The sequence below is a fragment of the Lissotriton vulgaris genome, chromosome 2_1 (assembly GCF_964263255.1).
Source record: "Lissotriton vulgaris chromosome 2_1, aLisVul1.2, whole genome shotgun sequence".
NCBI classification, from domain to species: Eukaryota; Metazoa; Chordata; class Amphibia; order Caudata; family Salamandridae; genus Lissotriton; species Lissotriton vulgaris.
In genome coordinates, this window is record NC_141687.1 from 614,877,637 (window position 1) to 614,894,623 (window position 16,987).

At 44.5% G+C, this 16,987-nt stretch overlaps 1 protein-coding gene across 3 annotated transcripts in view; it reads left to right on the forward strand.

Moving 5' to 3' along the window:
* Nucleotides 1–16,987, forward strand: part of TXLNA (taxilin alpha) — a 174,214-nt gene that overhangs the window by 90,003 nt on the left and 67,224 nt on the right. For all 3 annotated transcript variants that reach the window (XM_086955664.1, XM_086955665.1, XM_086955667.1), the window contains exon 7: nt 7,927–8,046. In XM_086955664.1, coding sequence (XP_086811790.1) covers nt 7,927–8,046 — 120 coding nt within the window. The remainder of the gene's footprint in view (nt 1–7,926; nt 8,047–16,987) is intronic.

The following is a 16,987-nucleotide window of genomic DNA, read 5'->3' on the forward strand; positions in this document are numbered from 1 at the left end:
CTGGGCAGTGGCTGATGTTGTGCAATCCCACCTGGCTCCTGTCTGTAATTTCTCCCTCAAGTATATTCATGATCGTCTGCTCCTAATCTTTGATTTTAGCTTGTTGCCTCTAAAGCGCTCTGATACCCTAACAGGTCACGTTCGCGCTCTATAAAAGTCTAACTGGCACATGCATCAAGGTATGATTTTAAGAGTCCTTAATTGCGAGAATTAAGGAATCGCAATTAAGGACTTGTAAAAGCCTATGCATGTAGGAATCGCTATAAAAATAGTGATTCCTACACATTCCTTATTCGCAAATAAGGAATGGCTTCCCATTCATTCCTATGGGCCTACAGGCCCATAGAAATAAATGGGAAATTGCATGCGCAATTTGCGAGTACCAATAGGTCCTCGCAAATTGCCCATGCAGTTTTAGGGTGCAAGGGTGTCAAAATTTTGGACCAAAACCACATGCTTTCAGCATAGTCTATGGAATCAAACACTTTGTCTCCTGGCTAATGGCTTCGGTGTGTGCCTCATCTGCTCTAGCCAGTTCAGCAGTAGCTTGAGGTTTAATCTGGTTGCCCTCCCTGCCATAAACCCAGTTTGGTCTCTGAGCACCAGAGTGCCAGTTATCCTGGCAAGGTGGACCGCCATGTTTTTGGCCAAGAACTTTATTTTTATGTTGAGAAGTGAGATGGGTCTATAAGCAGTACAAGTATTTCTGGGTTTACCTGGTTTAGATATGACTACTGTTTTTCTGTGAAAGAGATCTAGGCTGGAGGTCCCCAGCTTACCCAGCGTCCTTGAACATACATACTATATGTATCCCTAAGAAAGGAGAACGTTTCTTGTATAGTTTCACTGGAAACTTATTCCGTCCCGGTGTTTTGCCTTTAGGCCTACCCTTCATGCTTACGTAAGCTCCTCCTAGGAGACATCCCCTTCCAGTGTTGCTCTGTCTTCCCTGGACAGTTTTAGGAACTCCACTAGTATACCTCTGTATACAGGAATTGGTAGGAGGTTGCAAATTCTCACACGTCCGTGAAAGTCACACCACAGTCCTCCCAATTAGAGTTGCCCGACTTAATTGGAAGCTTCCTCTCTTTTGCCTAACCAAGGTAACAGCCGGCCTGATTTGTCACCTATCTCTTATAATTTACAAAAAAGGGGTGACCCGGTGTCCCTCAGAACCTGGGTATGTAATAGTTCAACAAAAAAAAAATCCATTCACTACTGACTATTTTTCTGTTCTCAACAGTGTGTTTACTCACCCTCTGGGGTGCTATAATCTTACTCGAATCGTCATTGCATGGCTTCAATATTATTGCTTCTTGATTGTTATTAGTGTGCATACTCTTGTGCGAGTACTACCCTACTTTGCAACTCACTCCCTATCGAATATTACACTGTTTTCAAAAGTTTGTTTTCCTACCTACTGTTTCTGTAAAGCGCTCTGATATCTGCAAAGATCTTGTTCGCGCTATATAAAACTTTAAAAATAAATAAAAAATTGGTTCTGTTGGGTAAGACAGGTTATTTGAACAATGCTCTTAGATGCAAATGAAAACAAATCAGCTCTCTGATACAGGGACTAGTGTTTAGTGAGAAATCAAATGCTCAAAACACGGAAGAACAAAGTCATACGGTCAAAGTATTGTATTGTACATATTAATACATGATTGCTTCTATACAAAACCGAATTACTTCATTCGTGGATTGATTATACGTACATAATAAGACCGTCATAAAAATTTACGACTTTTTGTGAAGGAGTGCTCAGTGAACATGATAGTATATACAGTGTGGGAAAATTAATCTATACAGATGTATATACAGGTACAGTTGGAGTTTGGTCAGAAGATGGTTTGATCTCAACCAAGGATTCCTATGATTTCTGTGGTAATCCTGGTGATTCTGAACCTATGGATTCGTCGAAGTTTCGACCCTAGTGTGCCCCTGTAGGTGGTCACGGCGGGCCTTTCTCAAGACAGGGAGGGAAGGACAGTTTCAAGATCAAAGCAGGAGTTCCTCAGGTTGATCTAGTATGGCTCAATGGCCTGTCGCATCTATCGCGTTGGTCAAAATGGTCGGGGGTTTCTTTCCTCGCTCTCAGAAGCCGATAGCTGCATCAAACTCTAGTGCGGCGAGGCGGGTGTTATGTACGTATAATCAATCCACGAATGAAGTAATTCGGTTTTGTATAGAAGCAATCATGTATTAATATGTACAATACAATACTTTGACCTTATGACTTTGTTCTTCCGTGGTTTGAGCATTTGATTTCTCACTAAACACTAGTCCCTGTATCAGAGAGCTGATTTGTTTTCATTTGCATCTAAGAGCATAGTTCAAATAACCTGTCTTACCCAACAGAACCAATTTTTTGTTGAACTACCTATCTCTTATAGTAATTTTTTTCTTGTCCCAGATTTCACTGCATTATTGGTAGTATTTCCATATTCTTTGTCATGGCCTCTAGTATCTGCATCTCTATTGGGAAGCCTGTCAAACTAGAGCATCACTCACCCAATTTATCTCTCTCCTGCAGAGATTTCTTTGCCTTCTGTCTTTTACCCTGAGCAATGAGATTTCGTTCTCTGTCGTTAAGAACAGTATTCGAAGACTACCATAATGTCATTTGTGATTCTACAAAGTCCATTTTTCCCTCAAAGAACAGCTTAGATTCATCCTGGAACCCCCTTTGCCCTCCAGCTCTCAGTTATTTAATCTCCATGCGTGTGCTCTTTCCACCCCTATCATTTTACCTGATACGATTTTCAAGAGTGAATTATCTGAGATACCCTAGGCCAAATATTTTTCCCGTATTGCTGTTGTCTCCCCAGCTGGGATAAACCCGTAAGCTAAACGTGAAAGTGTTATGAGCCCCCGAGAAAAGGGATGTTTCAGTCTCCAGATATCTGTTGGAACTAATGCATGAGTGAATTGTGCCAGTCCATTAGATGTATGTGTCAAGTTAGTGTTGAGTGTTCTTCTGTCCAGGTTCCGGTCTAGGACCGCATTGAAATCCCTTAGTAGTATGTGTTGCCTGTGTTTCTACTACTGTGGGGTGCATACTGCCTAGGATTCTCCCCTGTAGGAGGGGCAGGGTGTTTACATCCAATATTAGGAACAACTCCTTCCCCGTGTATCCTTGACTCCAATACAGTAATCAGCAAGATCAGTCTACTGGTGGGTGATCTGGAATGGTGGGGGGGCAGGGGGAGGGGGGGGGATGGGGTAGGGGGAAAGTCTTCCTTACCAGATTTGCCAGACACTTGTATAACCACTATGTGCTAGCAATACGTACGATCTTCGCTCAAGACATTTATAGTGTGATCCCAGTAAGGTCTGGCCTTTGCCAACGTATGTACTGTGCTACTCCTCCTCTTTTAATATTACTTGCCAGGCATTTCACATGCCATGACACAATTTAATTTTCAAACTGCCTGGAACTGAGATTTTACTCATCGGGAGAGGAGTTCCACCATTTTATGTTACAAGGAATCCCATACTAAATTTGCTTATTCATGACCATCTGTAGTGCATGTTGACGTGCCAAATAGTTACCGCATTTCTCCCTGCCCCTCCCCAACATTTCCTTCATATGAGTTTCGCACTACCCACTTCCCCAACTTTGTGAAGGTCTGTTGCCCACACGTCTCGCACCCCTCTTTATTTCTGCTTTCTCATACACATAGCCATAAAATATTTAGTGTCCACAAAATTCATAACCCTGAAGAAGACCTTCCTTGAAACACACCTCAGGCCATTCAATTCTGTCATTAGAGATCCAGAAGACCCTTGCTAACCAAGATATGAGCGCATTCCACAGCAGCATTGAAAAACTGATATTCATGCAGCACTCCTGCCTCGATTCGACTGTGCAAAAGGATGCTGCAGTGGAGCAAGTGGTATTACACCATCTGTTCCAATAAGGTGAGCACTCACTTAATTTATCTCACTAGCTACTATTGTGAAATTCATTATCATTTCGATTTTTCTGTTTAACTTCTAGCTATTCTGATTCAAGCATGTGAATCTATCTAGGATCCAATGTTGGAGGGAAAAAAAGTTAACTCTAGTTCTCCTGTTTTGTTATCTTTCATAGATTCAATTGTGACCCACCCACCTACCCTGAGAGACTCACCTTATCTTCTTTAGTGCTGTAGGTTCATACTAGTGCTTGAAAATCTAAGGGAAAGAATCCTTTGAGGGGCTGTTGTACAGGGTGCTGCAGCCTGATTGGCTGCAGTTTGGTTCTTTTTGAACGATGTGGATAAGATACTGAAGTGAATGTTTTCTAGCCATTCTAAGCTTTGTTTAATACTGTACTGCTTTCTAATTATACCGTGGGACTCCCATTACAACGAAGAGGAACGATTCAAGCATGTGAATCTTTGAAAGTATATATTTGTGTTAGTAGATTATCATAGTCACACGGTTACGATCCGTTTGTAAACCACATATACACCTCCCCCTTATAGACTTTCTTTCACCTTTTCTAATGAAGGGATTCCCAGTACCCTTATCACAGACAATGGTGTCCAATTTATAGCGGAGTAGATGAAAATTGTAATAAGAGATTTATCCATTTGTCATACCAAGACTCTCCTATATTGTCCCAAGGCGAATTATCTTGTAGGAAGAACAAATAGAATATTAACGTCTTTACAACTAGCTCATGCTGCGAGAATGTTGTCCAGACCTTGAGAGAGATGTTATGGTCACATCACACCACGCCTAAGTCTGTCTCGGTATGTCCTCTTTTATATTGCTTATAGGGAGTAAATCAAGTTCCAAACCTATGCCTAAATGGTGAAAACCCCATCTCAGTTGATAGAGAAGCAATGAGAAAGTGTTTTTCAAACAAGAGAAATCTAACACTTGATGGGACAGAAGTTGAGGTGCAAGAAACAGACATTGGAAAATATGACAGTAGGTATTAGTAAGAAAACCCACAATTTTTCGGAATAAATTCATTGTATTTTCCAAACCTCTCAAAATAAAAAAGTAATGTGGTAATCCTCGAGGATAGGTGGACCTGGAGCATTGACAGATTTGCTCCAATGGCTCTTGTCACTCCCCAACAATAAGCTACTATCCCAAGAAAGTGCACGTAGTGAAATGGCTGCTTTTGGAGGGGAGGGCAAAAAGATGTTTCCCCCTTCATGGCATACGAGTTTTAAAATGTATTGAATTTGCATTTTTCTCGTGCTTCTTTTAGATTTTGTTCAATATACCTAGACTTTTCCTTTTTGGCCAAATATTTTATGTTTTACGGTATTCTGTCTGACTGGTTTTCCTACCTTTCATTCCTTTTCCTGTGGTAGGGAGATGTTGTATTTATTATCCATTGGTTCCCCACCCTTCCCTCTCACCTCATCCACCCCTCCTCTTCTAATAGTATTGGATCATTCCATGTAAAACTTGTTGAGAATATTGTCTCTCCTGTCAGTCGAGACTAAAGACACTTCTCTGTCTTAAATAAAATTGAATACTTAACTCATCTCGTAGTAAATGATATCACTGTTTTCTTGCTGTAGGCCTCCTCTTCACCAATTCCTAGCAGCTAATGATGAAACCAGTCCTGGGCCACTGTAGCCCCTAGAAATCTGCTCCACATTCTTCTCCACCTGTACCTATCTTAACAGACCTAAGACATGCCCAGCCTTTCTCTGAGCATCTACTAAATGGAGGATCATTCCACTGAGTCAGGAGGACCCTAACGATAAACCTTGTGCATTTTCAGCAAACATCCTGGCTCTCTGTACCTGCATGAGCTCCCAAAAGTTTTCACTTCATCGAGTTTGATCTCAAATGATCCTGGGTACCTCTCATGGCATTCGGAGTATTCAGGTTTCTCGCTCCCTTTTACCAATATCGAAATTCAAATTTGTGCTAGTGTTCCCATTCTGCGCTTGTGCCTGAACCCTGTCAGCTGGAAGCAGAGAAATTTCTCCCTGTTCTGTACGTTGACGTGTACATCTGTGGAGCCAATTCACAGGGCCATTATGAGTATATGAAGTAGCACTCTTGTAGTGCTGTGTGTATACTTGGATGACTTTGAATTTGCTCCAAAAATCTAATACAGTGATTTTGATTTACAGTTAGTGCAGATATAAAGGAATGTGCCCTCGTTGTAGTTTTACTAAGGAGTTGCTCAATTTTGCGCAACTTTGCTTGAATGTTTTAAAGAACATTAAATAGTACCCATGTAGAGCACGAGCCCCTTTGTGTGTTGTCACCTGGGTGTTCATTGACCTTGTTGAGCCCGATCCTCTTATAGGACAAAGTTTTTAAAGAACTGCTTGTAGCAGTAGAGACTACGCAGAAACAGAGCTTCAGCATAGGACAAACTTATTGTGATGCTTGCAACAGTTGTTTTTTTCTCTAGCACTTTTGTAGCCTGTCGATCCGTTGTGAGAACTGGTGTGCAAGTGGTTTAGATTGTATGCATTAGAGGGATTCAGTAAGCAGGGTGGCAAAAACTATTACTTATGGCCTTGTCTGTATGGGGTAGGCGCACGTAGTTTGTGGAGGGAAGAATAGAGGCCAGATTTTCAAAAGATCTTATCCCCATCTAATTTGCATATTTTGAACCGAAGAGAAACTCGTATACATTGTTAGTGGTGATCCTGAAAATATATTATTATTCAGTCTATACAACTGTACTAATGACTTGGATAGGGTGGGGTTTCGGGCCTTTCCAAAACGTTCTCATGTTTTCCTTATGACAGAGTTTAAAAAAAAAAAAGCATTTAAAGTGAAGTAACCTTCCACTATTCCACTAAAATGTTTGTATTGCACTGTGCATGGGTAAAGCCTGTCTGGGAAGCTTTGCTTGTCTGGGAAGCTGACTAATGGTTGGTCATGAAGCACAGGGTTCATTAGAGCGTTAACTGCTGTTTGTAGCTTTGTGTATGAGATATGGGGGTTTTAATTCGAGCCTCTCCTGGCAGGAAGCCAGTGGAATGACTGAAGAGCAGGCAGGATTGGTTCTGTTACTTTCAAGTCCACTTTGTTCCCCAAGAAGCTCGACATAATGTATTGTCTGGGACGTCTGAAGGGGTATCAGGAAAGTAGAAAGTAATAGAGTATTACTACGAGGCCAAAATGTTCCAGTGTGGGAGCACGGGTAAGATCGAAAGGAAAAGGTGCAGATGAAAGAATTTTTTGCTCCGTTATTCACATGTGAATTTCATTAACTCCAAGGCTACAATCCAGGTATGAGAGTAAGATTCCCAAGTTTACTTTGGCCTTAAACGGCATCCATACAAGTACCGCTCTTGGATGACCTGGATTTTAAACGATCCTATGCTTCCCCCACCTTTCTACTATTGAGTGATCCTTCTTCTTACCGACCATCCTTTTCATGCCCTGCTCTCTCTGCTCATACCTTACTCAAAGTTGCAGGTCTGTTTTTCTTACTGGTATTTTGTTCTTCTGGAGTTGCTAACAGCTCACTCCTTAGCTCAATGTAGATTATGATGGAGAAGATGCAAATACCATATCTTGGGCGTGGCTATGAGTAATTTCAAAATAAATCATTTCCATTTTTAAAATGGAAAACGGCCAAATTGAAAGGTGCTATTTAACTAAGTAGTTGAGTAGTCTTGTGCACGTTTCCTCTGTGCAACTTTTGTACTCTGCTATTTGGTTTATACTTCTACCAGATGCCCAGACCGGCCTGTGAAGTAAAATCAGATACTTTCAGTATGTTTACAACCGCTATGCAAGAGCATAGTTACGGCTGTGTACCAAAAAGGCCTCTAAGAAGTTTTGTGTGCTATATAATGAGTATCTGTGTTTTTTACCCTAGAGCATGCCTGCAGTGCAGATGTGTTTTGTGTGTGCTTCCCAGAGATGATTGATTTATAAGGATGCATTTGATTCTAAAACTCCCACAGGACCCCTGACTTAACATTTTTTGTTCTCTTGCAGCATATTGAAAAGGTCTTTAAGCATAAGGACCTTCAGCAACAGCTGGTGGATACAAAGCTGCAGCAGACACAGGAGATGCTGAAGGAGGCAGAGGAGAGGCACCAGCGAGAGAAGGACTTTGTACGTTTCTAGAAGTACAGCCATGTTTTTCTCTACATATTGTAAATTCCGAAGAACTGGTCTTTTCACTGTGTAGACCTGAAATGTGCTTCATTTGTGTATTGTATCCAACAAAACCCTCTTGTGTATCATAGGCCCCCCCACCAGAGGGATTTCTGATGGTGTTGAGGAGAATATCTTTATTTGTAGGGGATGTGATGGAGGAGATTGTGAAGTCTCTTATGAAAATTGTGTGCCATTTTGCACATTTAACCCGTTTAGTTGTGCTCTCATCCACTTTTTGATTCCCAGTTTTCTAGTCCTTCATTCGGGCTCCTTGTGAATCTCAGTTTTATATTTGAAATCTTCTCACTTCACTTTTCCATTTCTACCCTAATTTGTTTCACAATCCATCCATCCATCCACTGCACTTTTTTCCCCTTCCATCCATGCCCTCCTATTTCTGTCACTTCTAAGTAAGTATATCTCTTCCTCCTCTGATTAAGTATCTTTTCTTCCCTCCTTTGCTTATCCACTCTCACTTTTACTGTTGGTTGCAATAATATGATGTTACATCACTGTTTTGGGTAATACGCACTGATACCCCTGTGTCGAGTGATCACAAGAACAGAACTGATAAATTGAATAAATATACATTGATCGGTATGGCAGGCTAAGATCAGGTAACTACACACAGCCATCCTCCTTGTGTATCTACATAATTTTATTACTACCTTAAAATAAGGATGAGTGAAGTGAGGCTGCTTTTTAATGTTTTGGATGTAAAGGGTATTGGTTGCCTTGAGAGCTGCTCTGAAGCGCAGCTCTTGCAGCAATAATTACTTAGTATCATGCTTATGGCATAGATGCGCGTGTGTGTGTGTGTGCATGTATGATATAAGTTGGCAAGCTGTGGTCATCAGTGTTGATTTACTGATTTCGATGTCTCCGTTGTCTAATGAAACTAGGAAGATAAAACATGTTGTTTAGCCTCTTCAACTAGTGGAGTTGTGACTGCTTCCCATAAGCGAGATGGGTGATGAATATCCTAAAGGAATTCGGCAGGGCAGTATGCGCATCCTCCAGCAGGTGCTATTTGTGCTTCCGATATGGCACTTTATTTCTAGCTTATGGTGACCTTTATATTTAGCATTTTGAACTGCAGTTGTTGAGGTTTTTGTTTGACTTACACCATCAAAAATACATGGCACTCTCTGTGGCTTTCAAGAGATGTTTTGCTTGTGTTTTGGTAGAACTGATAGTTTAGATGTAACATGACTTGTGGATTCAGCATTTGAATTCAAGTTTGTTTTTGCTGTCTGACTTGGAAGACACTGGAAAAAAGATCTGTTGCTTGCAGTGTTCTTGGAATTTGTTAAAGGTCACATTAAAAGCAAACTTAGGTTATGATGGGATCCTAGCACAGTTTTTTTTTGCAGTGAATCTATCTTACCCTGACATGAGATTTTTGAATGTTTCTTTTAAATTCAAGGCTCTTACATGATACAAATACCAGTGGCAGCAGGTGAACTCTGAAAGTGGTGGGGACTAATGCTTGTCAGTAATTCCAGTACACTAGTAAAGCCCAACTTCATCTAGGAGGACATCATGGGGTGTTTACTCTGGGAAATATTTGAAAAAACGAAGTCCAATAGTGCATTTTAACGCATAATTTTCACGTAAGCTCCTTGAAAAGCCATAGCCTTTAAAAAGGCACTTATCGTAGGTAGCTTATCATCAGGGGCATTAGGGCAGAGTCCATCCACCTATGTGCAGCAGAAATGCTGCTAGCCTCTGTGTACATTTATTTATTTGTGAGTTTTATGTGGCACGTACTTGACCCGAAAGTATTGGAGCTCTTTACAGAGTACACAGAACAACAACATGCGATACATAGAGAGTAGTTAGAGATATATATATAGTAACAATAAAAATAAATGGAATACAATGGGATAAGTAAACACAATAGCAGCAGGAACCCTAGTTACAAAAATCGACAATAAAGATACATCTTATCATTGTCACAAGAGAAATTCAAAAGACAGAAGGATAATGAATGCAGCAAGTTCTGAGGTAGTTATAGTTGGGAGTTACCGGGGTGGGGAGAGTAGAGGCACAGAATTTCCCCGAGGTAGTGAACTGATATGGCATCTTGGCGCTTCCGTTCATTACAACTTAGCATTTTACAGTGCAAGTTCAACATTGATAACACGAGGTACATAGAAAATAAAAATATACAATGGTAAAGAGAAAGAGTAAACAATATACAGTGAGATATGTAAACAAAATAGCAGCAGTACCCGAGTACAAAGGTGTAAATAAGTCAAAGAAGAGTACAATACATAAAAGTTCAGAGGTAGTTGAGCAGGGGAGGGGATATGCAAGGGTGAGGAGAGTAGATGAACAGTTATCCCCAAGATAGTGATGCATAGATTAACATGAGGGGTGAAGTGTGACTTGGGTCTAAGACTCTCCGTGTTACGGTGAGACAGGAGGCAGCTGGGTGCAGACAGGGGTCAGATGGGGAGAAGATAGGAAACAAGGGTGTGGCCAGGTCCTCTGTGAGAAATGAATTTATTTGATAGAAAAGTTTTTTAAAACTATTTTCCTGATGAAGGATGTGGATAGGTTGCATCTTATCTCAATGGGGGGGAGAGTTCCAGATATTTGGGATATGCCAGAGAACGGTAGTAGGTTTTCTTTTGCTTTAATTTTTGTGCCTTGGGTAGTAGGGAGCTCGTACTGCTGGATGGTTAGTTTCTGGGACCGGTAGGAAGGGTTTGTTGTGGTGTAGCGCTTTGAGTCATGCAAGCAATTTTTAAATGCATCCTGGCCTCGAATGATAGCCATCTCAGAGCTCGAAAGTCTGGGGTGATATGATCACTTTTTAGCTCTCGCCTAGCAAAAGCAGCGCATGCTCTGCTTCGTCTTGGCGAGACTATTGTTGTGGCTTTTGCTGGCGATTGGAGACAAACCATGTGCGTACACAGACAGGCGGTGTGCACACACATGGCGTCTCCACTCCGTGCTTATGCTCCCACCGCATGCTTGTTCTGTCGAGGCAGCACTTTCAGCACAATGCGTTCCAGCCAGGACAGGAGATTTGAACACGCGTCCGCTTTGGCGGTGCTTGTTCTTAGCAGAAATTAAATATTTAGAAGGACAAGCCACAATCGCAGGGGGTTGCGGGGCGGGATTCTCAAGGTGGTTCACGCAAGAATCAACGCACAAGAACATGGACGTTTCCTTTGCATTGAAACTCTCTGGTTTTACCTGGATTGCTGCACACAGTTAGATGAGGGTGATAATTAATAATTGCAAACTCCAGTGGACTACGTTTTTTTCATTTTCTATTTGCAAAACTGTCATTGTTTGAGTTCTCCCTGGGTCAAACACTGAGATGAGGGTGGGGGGAACGAGTGCCTGTGGCTTTTTTAATCTGCTGTACCAGTTGTGATCTTAAAATAAACTCCATTCCTCAACCATATATGTCCAGGCCTCCAGCGCTGCCTGGCAGGCTCCCAGCTGCACAGGCCGCAGACAAGCTGACCCGGGTGAAGCCCGTCCTTCGAGCTGGCACCATCTGCACTGCAAGCCTCTCTCTTCTGTACAGACGAACCTCCTAGCTTGGAGTGGACACTGTCCTGTCCGGTCGCTCCCCTCGCCCTCTGCCTCCCCCAGACGCTGCATTCACTGCTGGCTGCATTCGCTCCTGCCTGCCTGCCTGCCTGCTGCTTAAGCGCACTCAGCGCTCGGTATCGTTTTTGTGCAGATTTAATTTATTTATTTAATTGTCTTTCTCTGTATTGTACTCGGCGCTCGCTAGTATTTGCCTGCTGATACTATATTGAGGTCCTTCTGCGCACTACTGCTGATTTATCAGAAAAGAGACGATTGTAGAGTGCATTTTCAGTGTTTACCTCCATTGTAGCTGTGTTTACCCTCGGCAGCCCGTCGCTCCTCCCAGATCCCGCCTCCCAGCCGCCCCTCCCACGCTCCACCCCCTCCACCATCCATTTATGGCCAATGCCCCCACGCGCAGCGTCCACGCGCTTCGGCCACGCCGAAGGTGCGCCAAAGGTAAGCCCGTCTACGCCCGTCCGCGCCTGGACCGCGCCCAGCGCCAGAGCCCCTGATCCTCGTAATGTCCACCCCTCCCGCATTACTTACAATGCCGCCACCCTCCTAGCCTTCAACTCCGGCCGCTCCCTCAACTGCGTCCAAGCCGCCCCTGGACACACCCATGGACCCTTTTCCTGCAACACCTGCAAGTTCGACGGCACCAAGAACTCCTCATCCACGAACACACAACAGATATCCGACCCCAACCACCTACAATGCATCCTGCTCAACACCCGATCGGTCCACAGACACGCCATTGACCTCTGGAATCTACTAGACACCATCTCTCCGGACGTCGCCTTCCTAACAGAAACATGGACGAACGCCACATCAGCCCCAGACATCACCATTGCCATCCCGGAAGGCTATAAGATCATCCGCAAGGACCGTACCGGCCACACAGGAGGTGGTATCGCTATCGTCCATAAGAAATCCATCCGCATCTCAACCAGCTCAGACGTCAATCTTGCCAACTCTGAACACCTTCACTTCCAGATCCACATCGACCCCAAAACCACACTCAGAGGCACCCTCCTCTACAGGCCACCAGGACCCCGCGCACAGTTTAGTGAAGACATCACGGACTTCATCACTCCACACGCGCTCCCCTCCAAGGATTACATCCTTTTGGGAGACCTCAACTTTCACCTTGAAAAGAACCACGACCCCAACACCACCACCCTTTTGGACAACCTCGCCAACCTCGGACTTAAACAACTTGTCACCACCTCCACCCACATCGCAGGTCACACACTCGACCCTATCTTCACCTCCAGCAAACATGTCTCCTTCAGCCACACCACAGCTCTCCTTTGGACTGACCACAGCTGCGTTCACTTCACCTACAACAAGCCCACTTCCAACAACCACCCCCAACCCACTCTGCAAAGAAACTGGAACAAAATCACCATCGACCAGATCTCCTCATCGCTTCTTCAAAACCCCCCAGCCCACTCCTCAAACCCAGACCAAGCAGCCACCAACCTCACCCAATGGCTATCCAAGAGCGCCGACATCTTAGCACCACTGAAAAAACGACAAATGAAACTAGGCAGCAAGAAGGCCTCCTGGTTCAACGATGACCTTAAGAAATCCAAGAAACTCTGCCGCTCCCTTGAAAAGGCCTGGAAAAAAGACCCAACCACCAGCACCAAGGACGCCTTCAAAAACGCCACCCGCATACACCACCAACTGATCCGGAATGCCAAGAAAGCCGCTTTCAACGACCGACTAGATAACAATGCCCACAACAGCAAGGAATTATTCAACATCGTCAAGGAATTTACCAACCCCTCGGCCAACTCCGACATCACCCCCTCTCAAGCCCTCTGCGACTCCCTAGCCTCATTCTTCCACAACAAAATTGCAGACATCCACAACAGCTTCGACAACCGACCCGAAGACCAACCCACCCAACCCCCTGCAGGACCCCCACCTCCCCTGAACATCCTCAATGACTGGAAGCCAATCTCCACTGAGGACACCATCCGTCTGATTAACTCTATCCACTCAGGATCCCCCACAGACCCATGCCCGCACCACATCTTTAACAAAGCAAACTCCATCATAGCACCGCACCTCCGAGACGTCATCAACTGCTCCCTCAACTCCGCAACCTTCCCGGAAAACTGGAAACATGCCGAACTCAGCGCCCTCCTGAAGAAACCCACAGCTGACCCCACCGAACTCAAAAACTACCGCCCTATCTCACTCCTTCCATTCCCGGCCAAAGTCATCGAGAAAGCGGTCAACCACCAGCTCGCCGCATTCCTCGAAACCAACAAATCCCTCGACTCCTCACAATCCGGCTTCCGAGCCAAGCACAGCACTGAAACCGCCCTCATCGCAGCAACAGATGACATTCGAACTCTACTGGACAATGGAGACACAGTCGCCCTCATCCTCCTCGACCTCTCCGCAGCCTTCGACACGGTCTGTCATAGCACCCTATTACAACGCCTCAGAAACATCGGAATCCAAGGAAAAGCACTGGAATTGATCACCTCGTTCCTTGCCGGAAGAACTCAGAGTCCGGCTCCCTCCATTCAAGTCAGAGGCCTCTGAAGTCATCTGCGGCGTACCCCAAGGGTCCTCACTCAGCCCCACCCTCTTCAACGTATACATGAGCCCCCTCGCGGTTATCGTATGCCAACACAACCTCAACATCATCTCCTACGCCGACGACACTCAACTGATCCTATCACTCACCAAAGACCCGTACACGGCCAAAACCAACCTGCATGAGGGAATGAAAGAAGTAGCCGAATGGATGAAGCACAGCCGTCTGAAACTGAATTCAGACAAAACAGAAGTCCTCATCCTAGGCACCTCCCCCTCCGCCTGGGATGACTCTTGGTGGCCAGAGGCCCTTGGAAAAGCACCTATCCCGACGGACCACGCACGAAACCTGGTCGTCATCCTGGATTCCTCACTCTCGATGAACAGACAAGTCAACGCCGTTTCTTCATCTTGCTACAACATTCTTCGCATGCTCAAAAAAACATTTCGCTGGATCCCCACCGAAACTAGAAAAACAGTCACACACGCTCTGGTCACGAGCCGACTGGACTACGGAAACACCCTCTACGCCGGTACCACCGCAAAAAAACAGAAAAAACTCCAACGCATCCAGAACGCTTCAGCCAGGCTCATATTAGACTTACCGCGTAAAGAACACATCTCTGGCCACCTGAAAAACCTCCACTGGCTCCCCGTCAATAAGAGGATTACTTTCCGGCTCCTAACCCACGCACACAAAGCACTCTACGAAATCGGACCCGAATGCCTCAACACGCGACTGTCCTTCTACACCCCCTCCCGCCAGCTACGATCCTCCAACCAAGCCCTTGCCACTGTACCTCGCATCAACAAAACCACCATGGGAGGTAGATCCTTCTCCTACCTGGCAGCTAAAACCTGGTACTCACTTCCCACTCATCTTCGCCTTACTCCGAACCATCTAGCATTCAGAAAGCAACTTAAAACTTGGATATTTGACAAGTAACTCCCCACCCTTCCTCAAGCGCCTTGAGACCCTCTGGGTATGTAGCGCGCTATACAAATTTATTGACTTGACTTGACTTGAGTCCTCACTGCTATGCACATACCCCTTCCTATAGGCCAGTCTCTGGTTTATGCAGGCCTCTCTGCGCGGTAAAGACTCCTCTTGGGTACCAGGCCTCACTGCTCTGCACAGGCCTCTCTCTTTAGGCTGGTCTCTGGTTTCTGCAGGCCTCACTTCTATGTACAGACTCCTCTCCCAGGCCTCACTGCTCCGCACCTACCTCTCTCTAGGCCGATCTCGCCATTCTGGGAGCCTAACAGTTCTGTTCTTTACACACTCCTCTCTCAGGCTTCAGGCCAGCACTGCTCTTTACACACTCAGGTCTCTCAGCTCAACAGCTCTTCATTATCCAGACCAGCTCTGCCTCCAAGCTGTGCCCTTTTCAGAGTCGCATTTGTCTCCGACCCTCCAACCCACTCCTAACTTTGAGGTAACACTTTCCACACAGCACCTAGTGCTGTGTATACACCTGGTTGGTCAGGGACACGCCTGCCCCATTGAGAGCTATAGATTGTTTAGCACAGCAGTGTGTATCTATCGCCCTCACTCTATGTATCTATCGCCCTCACTCTATCAATCGCTCGCCCTCACTCTATCAATCGCTCGCCCTCACTCTATCAATCGCTCGCCCTCACTCTATCAATCGCTCGCCCTCACTCTATCAATCGCTCGCCCTCACTCTATCAATCGCTCGCCCTCACTCTATCAATCGCTCGCCCTCACTCTATCAATCGCTCGCCCTCACTCTATCAATCGCTCGCCCGCCCTCTCTATCGCCTGCCCGCCCTCTCTATCGCCTGCCCGCCCTCTATCTATTGCCTCACCCATGCATCACTCAAGTGCTACCACAGCATCACTGAACGCCACAGCATCACTCGTTGTCACTACAAAATCACTCCGCGCCACCACAGCATCAATCTGTGCAACCGTTCAACAACAACTGGTTTAAATATGTTCTCTCAATGTTTCAAGCTTTATTACAAATGTCACAAAAAGATGTTAATATTTCACTTCTGTTCTTGGATTTTCATTACAATAAAATACACTGAACATAATTTTCGCAAAAGTTATTTACAAACGTTGAAGCTATTGCCATTATAAATTACAATAACTTTTATTTAAGTATTAATTATAAAAAAATAAAAGCCATTTTTATTTGTAATATCAATACATCTAAGTCACTCAAATACAACACATTGCATTACAAATGCTATAGATGTCACATTTGCGAAAGTTAAAACTATTGGCATTGTAAATGACAAAGCTATTAATTTAGCTATTTTCAAAACCAACACATAAATAAAAGATTTGTGATTTACTATACCAATAGCTCAAACTTTCCTAATGCGAGACCTATTGCATTGCAAATGCTTGTTCATACTCTTACTGATTTTCATTCACTTTCACTTACATTGAAACTCACAAACAGTAGCAGGCAATCTCACTCATGTTCTCTCATTCACTTGAACACTTACTTTGCACTGAGAAACAGCATTTATTTTTATAACCTTGCTTCCTTTGTTGGCAGCTCCTTCGTGGTAGCAGCAGGGCAAGAATCCAGCGCTGGACATCAGAACCAGCAAGGCATGATTCCCCAGCGAGTAGACAGGCAACGGATTAAAAAGGAAAAGACCCACCCTAATCCCTCTCCCAGCTTCTTGATCAGACTGACAGCACAGCCCTGTCAGAAGTTGGCCTAGTGCCTGGGATGCCCTGATGCTCTGTTTCGATCCTATTTGGCCTCTGGGGTGTACTGATGAGTAACCGGACGGTCTC